This window comes from Boleophthalmus pectinirostris, unplaced genomic scaffold (genome assembly GCF_026225935.1).
Source record: "Boleophthalmus pectinirostris isolate CB_2022bp ecotype Guang Dong unplaced genomic scaffold, ASM2622593v1 HiC_scaffold_10, whole genome shotgun sequence".
NCBI classification, from domain to species: Eukaryota; Metazoa; Chordata; class Actinopteri; order Gobiiformes; family Gobiidae; genus Boleophthalmus; species Boleophthalmus pectinirostris.
Window position 1 is genome coordinate 17418808 of NW_026570971.1, and position 6222 is coordinate 17425029.

Below are 6222 nucleotides of genomic sequence, written 5' to 3' on the forward strand. Positions count from 1 at the left end.
CAATTAAGTACCATTACGTCTCGAATACCCCCGAGCTTTGTAAAGACCGATAGCAAATTTACTACAAACATTTTTATTTAAATACTATTCAATTTAAACATTTAAAAATCTGAAACCAATCCATGGTTGGTAAAGACTACTGTAGAGGACCCAAACTCAAAGTTTAAATCCCAGGGCACATTGTTTTTACAATGTGATTGGTGGTGGACAGAGGGACCAACATGTAAATTATCTGTCTTGTTTCCATCACCCTCAGGCAGCCGTGGCTAAAGAAACATGCATGAGATCTTAGGCAATACAACTGCAATAAGTATTAGCCTATTGTACATATGTTGAAGAAGATAAGAATATGATTTTAAAATCATGGCAAATGTTTAATGTTGTTTGTGCAGACTGTGTTGCTCTGCAATATTTTAACACCAAGGCAACAATGTTTAGGGAGACACAGATATTCATGGTAATGTGGTTTAGTCAGTGCATAGCACCCATAATACAATAAAACCAGTAAAAAAGAAAAAAGGGACACTTTAAAACATGTACTAGACAGTAAGAAACAAATATAAAACAAAAAAAGCAGGTAAATACAAAAAACATTCACATTTACCTAAAAAAGTAACTTATGTACAATTTCTTCATAAATGTATTCATATGAGGGGGAGTAACAGTAGTTTTTCATATTACAGCAGTGCATGTAAACAATAAATGTCCATATTTAGCTTCTTTAGTCCTTATAAACTAGTTTCAACCAGTGAAGTGGAAACCTCAGATGTTTCAGAGTTTGTGTCCTCTGGCGTCCCCTGCTGGTCACTTTTGCAGCAGATTTCCTGCATTAGAGGTGCATTGGCATCTTTCCATTCTCTGAACTTCTCTGCAGTGAGCTGTGGATCCATTAGCAACTGCTCCAAGACCTGAAGATCTGCTTCTTTCGACTTTAAACAGAATACAGACAACAAATTAGGGAAATACAACTTTGTGAAAACAAAAACTGACCACAATGAAAGTATACCTTCAATGTGCTGTTTAGAGTCCTAATGAGGTGAAGTTTATCATTAACTGTATGATTTTTGGACCGTTTTATGAAGGATGCCCGGAATTCCCTTTTTGTGGATGGTTTGCGGTCTCCAATTGGTGAAAGGCTTGCTTCTTTGAGGTGTATGTACAGCTTCTCCAACTCATCTGAAAGCATATGGTCTTCTGTAACAACAAGGGCATTGTTCACTAAATGAACAGGTTAGCATACTTCATAGGCAATGGAGTTAAAATGCAGTTAGGCTACATGTGCATTATATCTATAGGCACATTATGTAGACAACAAAAAGCAGAAATAAAGTGAAAATCATCTCACCTTCAGCTTCATGATTTCCTGTATTCTCTGGTTCCTCTTTATTCTCTGGACCCTCTGCTTCAGACCCTGCTTTAGGCTGTGGAGTTATGGCCTCTTCTTCTTGTTCCTCCTCCTCTTCATGCTGTGTGTGTACTTGCACAGAGCACACTATTGCCGTCTCAGTAGTAGAAGGAGATGCCTGAGTGACCAAGTCCATCCACGACTGCCGCTGTTTGACCAGTGAGGAGGCGGAGTCCTGAGAGGTCATAGTACTGACAGGGGTGGACAGGGAACCATTAGCTTCACTTGGTGCGGTGGAGGAGTATGGTGGAGGAAGTGTCCCCTGAAGAACAAAAACTTCTTTAGATGTGCATTTTAAAATGAGAATTGAAAGTGATTTCTTCAGCCCAACACTGACTTGATTTGTACTTCCAGGTGGAGAAGAGGCATCGACGCGGTCCTGTAACGTTTCCTCATAGTACGGAGGAGGAGGGATTTCAGGGGTCTCAGTCTCTTCGTGGTCACTAGCTTCACTATAACATTCTGAAAGATAGGACGGAAACTTTTTAGAGGCATGTTTAAGTTATCATGATCTGATAATCAAGCAATGACGAATAAGTAAAAGAAATATGCATACAATGTACAAATATCCAACAAAAAAGTAACTCGTAATAAAGGGACATACCAGCTACTGTGTGTTGTTCCGCTGGCTCATAATGAATGGAAGCTAACCCCAGCTTATTCAACCATCTGAAAACACAAAAACACAGTTAAAACCACATAAATGTCAATGTTATATTGCTTGAGTTCCAAGGCAATTTACAGAGTCATTTCATCATGGCTCTCAGCAGCAAAGTAGAACATCATGACCCTTGGATGACAGGCTTTGAAGGCACTGTAAAAAGAAAAAGTTGAAAGCAAAATGTATAGTGCAAAAATGGTAACCCTCCACAAACAAGAATGAGCTTACTGTTTCTTTTTGCATTCTATGGCTCTGTCGATCATGAAGTTGGTGAGGTCAATATATCCCTCAGCCTTTTCAGCCTGCAAAACACGAATTGTGCAACACATTAAGGTCACACCACTTCCTGACAAGAAAAGTTAATAGTAAAAATGATACAATACACAATATATGTGATACTACCAAGATATCTATTGTACATGATATTCTACAATATAAAAAGATAACATTTTACAAAAGTGTTTGAAACACACTTATTTTAATAAAGTGAATATGTCCCCTGTTTTAAATAAACCCAAAACTTTCCTATTTCAGAATAATCATATAATACAATAATGTGCTGTCTGTTAGTTGTATGTCAGTTATGCTAGTTAAACCAGGTTATTTCAAATGTAATAGTTAGTTTGATGTATAATAGTGGTTAGAGTGTGGTTACGGTTTTAGCTGCAGTGACACAGCTGTGACTGAGTCATTGACAAACTAGCCGGTGCTGCTTCACACTTCACATGCACGTTTCAGATTCACCACTTTACAGTATGCAGTATACAATCCTGCCTCTAATTAAAACATTTTAGATTTTATGGTCAACGGAAAATAAGACATTAAAGTTTCAAGATACTAACCTGTATCAATAAAGGATTTGTTTCACGTCAACAAATTAAGTAATTTTAACATAATAAATAGTCATGAATACCAAGATCACAGTCTACATCTTGAATCCTTAGAAAATAATTTAACTTTTCACAGAAAAATCTTTTTAATTAGTATTTTGAAAAAGTATAGTGGTGAAGATTTATTTGATGATGAGTGGTTGGTTACTAGTAGCATTTCCTAAAACTGCTAAGGGGAAGAAATGAATCATGTAGCCATTGCATAATGAACTTACCAGCTGATTGTTGTACCAGTAGAGTGCAGTCTTTTTGAGAACAAACCAATATTTCTTCCACTTAATCCCCAGAAAGCCTTTCGATTCTTTCTTCCTGTAAAGCCATCCCTGGTGATCTGGCTGTCCAAGGTCTTTGACTGAGATCCTCCTTCTGCTCATTGTACCATTGCCTATACATAAAGCATAATGTAAAGACAGAATTTAGTCTTCTGTACTGGAGCGAAGAGGGCAGTCCCAAATTCAGATGAGAGGAAGGTAAAAATATTTCCACTGTTTTCAAACTTTGATCAAATCTCCACCCACCCTAAAATAAAAAGAGGGCAAACACACTCAGGTTGGCACCTAGATAATCTGCATCCAGCCTACCTGTTTTAGCTATAAATAAATACTAAAGAAATATACAAAAAGACACCAAGATAGTAACAAGCAGTGAAGTGAAATTAACCAGGCACTGAAAAGAAGCACTGTGGCAATTACCCTGCCACACGCCCCTAAAGTGTCTAAATTACACATGTGACTACATTTAAGACCCAATCACGCTAACCCACATCTTACCTCCTCGAGTCTTTTTCTTTGATTTGTGTCTGAGGGAGACCTGCAGAGGAGAAGAAAAAGAAAGTTCATGACAGGAAGAGTAGAAGAGGAACACAATATAGACTACAGACGAGCAGAGAAGAAGCAGCGTGGAACATCCTGTTTCACACTCTCCGTCACATGCACTTATGCCACTTTGTATTCAACTCAACTAGAACACTTCTCGGTATTGGCTTTTTTTCAGCGTTTTGCTTGTTTACCGGTTCAATTTGAATTTTTAATTAGTAAGCCAAATTTCTCATATAACTTAAGAAATTTAAAGTCAGGCAAAAGTTTAGTTCTACTTTATTGTTCTTATCTTATGCTAACTTTGTCACAGTTTAAATCAGACTAAACTAGAGTGAAATCTACATGTTCACATTATACTGATATATTCTTTTTTAAGTTTGTGCATGCTGGGTATGGATTTGAAATATAAAACAGAAATAAACAAGTATCTTACTGGGTTGTAGTCATCGGCAGCCATAGGCGCGGACACAGATATGGGGAAGGCAGCCTGTTGAAGGAAAACAAAGGACAGTTTCAGCTCAGAGGTCTGGTGAGGTAAGCATTCTGCATTAATGAGAAGAAAACAAGATTTTTTTTCCAAATTGCTGTGACAGGAAGCTCTGACATCACATACACGCATTAGAGGACACATCAGAGGTTTCTCAACATAATTTCCTCTGAATTGTGCAGAAAACTGTAGAATGTGAAATGGCAATTACCTTAAACTGAGTAAAAATCTAATATTACCTAATTAGTTGAATATAGCCACACCTATCTAATCTGACTGCAATGGTTCCTTTTACAGACGTCTTCTATAATGTGCACATGTCCAAAAATGTAAAGATTTCCAATAAAGCAGCATTGTCCTTTGACTTTAAATACTACTGCTTGTTATTGTGAAATCACCACAGCCATTGACTAACTTCCTCTGAGTACACAGGTTCCTTTTTTTAATCAAAGCACCAATACATTTGACCCAAAACACAATTTTATAATAGTTTCAATGTTAGGAAAATAACGGGGATGTAGTCTGTAAAGCATATGCATAGTTGAAACAAGAAAAAGCATTGCATTTGGAAGTGCACAGATGAGGCAAATGAAATAACCTGCCCAATATGTATACAGTGGCAAATTTAGATGCATTATTTTAAGTTGCTTTAAGATCTGCTGCAAATTTGGAATCCTTTCTGAAAGTTAGCCAAGTGAAAAATCGAATTGCTGTGCAGCCACAACAGTTTTGCACAAACCTCGGTGCGTCTTCCGGAGTAAGCAGTTCGCCTACGTTGGACACCTGTGTTTCACATCAAACATGTAGAGCTAAAATGCGACTTCATTTATTCCAGAAAATGCTGATAAAGTTTTGAAATGAGGTATCAAAAGCACAGACGCCTTACCTTCCACCACAAACGCAGTGACTGTAATTTCTCACGACATTTCTGCTCAAAATCTGACCAAATTCTGGCAAACATGTCCAACAGAAAAGCGCGGCTGTGGCGGTTTCAGGTGAACCCAGGGCTTTCTGAATGGGTGTTTTCTATTTTACATTTTAAAAGATAGGGACGTCTTGGTTTTATTCAAATTAAGCGCTTGGCGACATTTAACAAATTAAAAAGTTTGAAGTGTTTTCGAAATAACATTTGATTTGCTGCTCAAACGAATTGGCACCATATGCAAGTACTTACAGAACACGGTCGGTAGGTGTCACTGTGGTTCTTCCATGCTATTTGCACCGCTTCCTCTGTAGTGTAGCCGTCTAACGGCTAACGACACGTTGTTAAAAAAAAAAAAAAAAAAGGCGAGAAAGTCCCTATTTCTTTTAAGAAGTACTGTAAAAGTCTGTCTGGCCAGGCAAAAATAAACACAGGGATTCCCTCAAGGTAACATCAATACTGTCTTTATTACCGGGACACATTGTTTTGCAAGTCTCAAGTCGAGTCTCAAGTCGAGTCTCAAGTCGAGTCTCAAGTCGAGTCTCAAGTCGAGTGTCGAGCGTGTCTGGCCCATAAGTCCAAGTCAAGTCCAAGTCATCTGTTTTGAGCTTCAAATAATTTCAAGTCTTTACACCAAGCTTAGATTTTTGCAATTTTTATGAATTTTAAACTAAACTGTACTTAAAAAGTCATGGTGCATTTATGTATGAGAATTTATATACGAGTTTTAGAACTGTAAGTTTTTCCTTTTTAAACGGCTGGACAAGATCTTAGTGTGAATCATTATGGTCAGATAGAAAGAATTCAGATTTAAAAGTGCTTAATAATAATAATTTTGTCATGTAGTCTGCACTGAAATGCTAGGTGCACGTTCTATATAGTTCCCTCTGTTTTACTGTATTGTACTGTATATTACTGTAGTACATTTGAGGATACCATATCACAGTACTTCAGTTACATTCAAAGTAACAGAGAAGAGGGAGGAACATGTTCCAGTTAGCTCCTTTAAAATTTATCAACTGAAAAGAAAAAAGTATTT

At 37.4% G+C, this 6222-nt stretch overlaps 1 protein-coding gene across 4 annotated transcripts; it reads right to left on the minus strand.

Moving 5' to 3' along the window:
• Nucleotides 1–57: 57 nt before the first annotated feature.
• Nucleotides 58–5398, minus strand: ipcef1 (interaction protein for cytohesin exchange factors 1). Of its 4 annotated transcripts, XM_055156449.1 has the most exons (12): nucleotides 5148–5167; nucleotides 5001–5044; nucleotides 4208–4261; nucleotides 3727–3766; nucleotides 3172–3341; nucleotides 2295–2368; nucleotides 2148–2219; nucleotides 2010–2074; nucleotides 1743–1867; nucleotides 1346–1667; nucleotides 1007–1194; nucleotides 58–929 (listed from the first exon to the last, which is right to left on the minus strand). In XM_055156449.1, the coding sequence occupies exons 3-12, from the start codon at nucleotides 4229–4231 to the stop codon at nucleotides 729–731; spliced, it is 1281 nt and encodes a 426-aa protein (XP_055012424.1). In that variant the 5' UTR covers nucleotides 4232–4261; nucleotides 5001–5044; nucleotides 5148–5167; the 3' UTR covers nucleotides 58–728. The 4 variants fall into 4 exon arrangements, with proteins under 4 accessions (XP_055012424.1, XP_055012421.1, XP_055012426.1 ...); XM_055156446.1 differs by lacking the exon at nucleotides 5001–5044 and having other exon boundaries at nucleotides 5148–5398; XM_055156451.1 differs by lacking the exons at nucleotides 5001–5044; nucleotides 5148–5167 and adding an exon at nucleotides 4473–4526.
• Nucleotides 5399–6222: the final 824 nt, after the last annotated feature.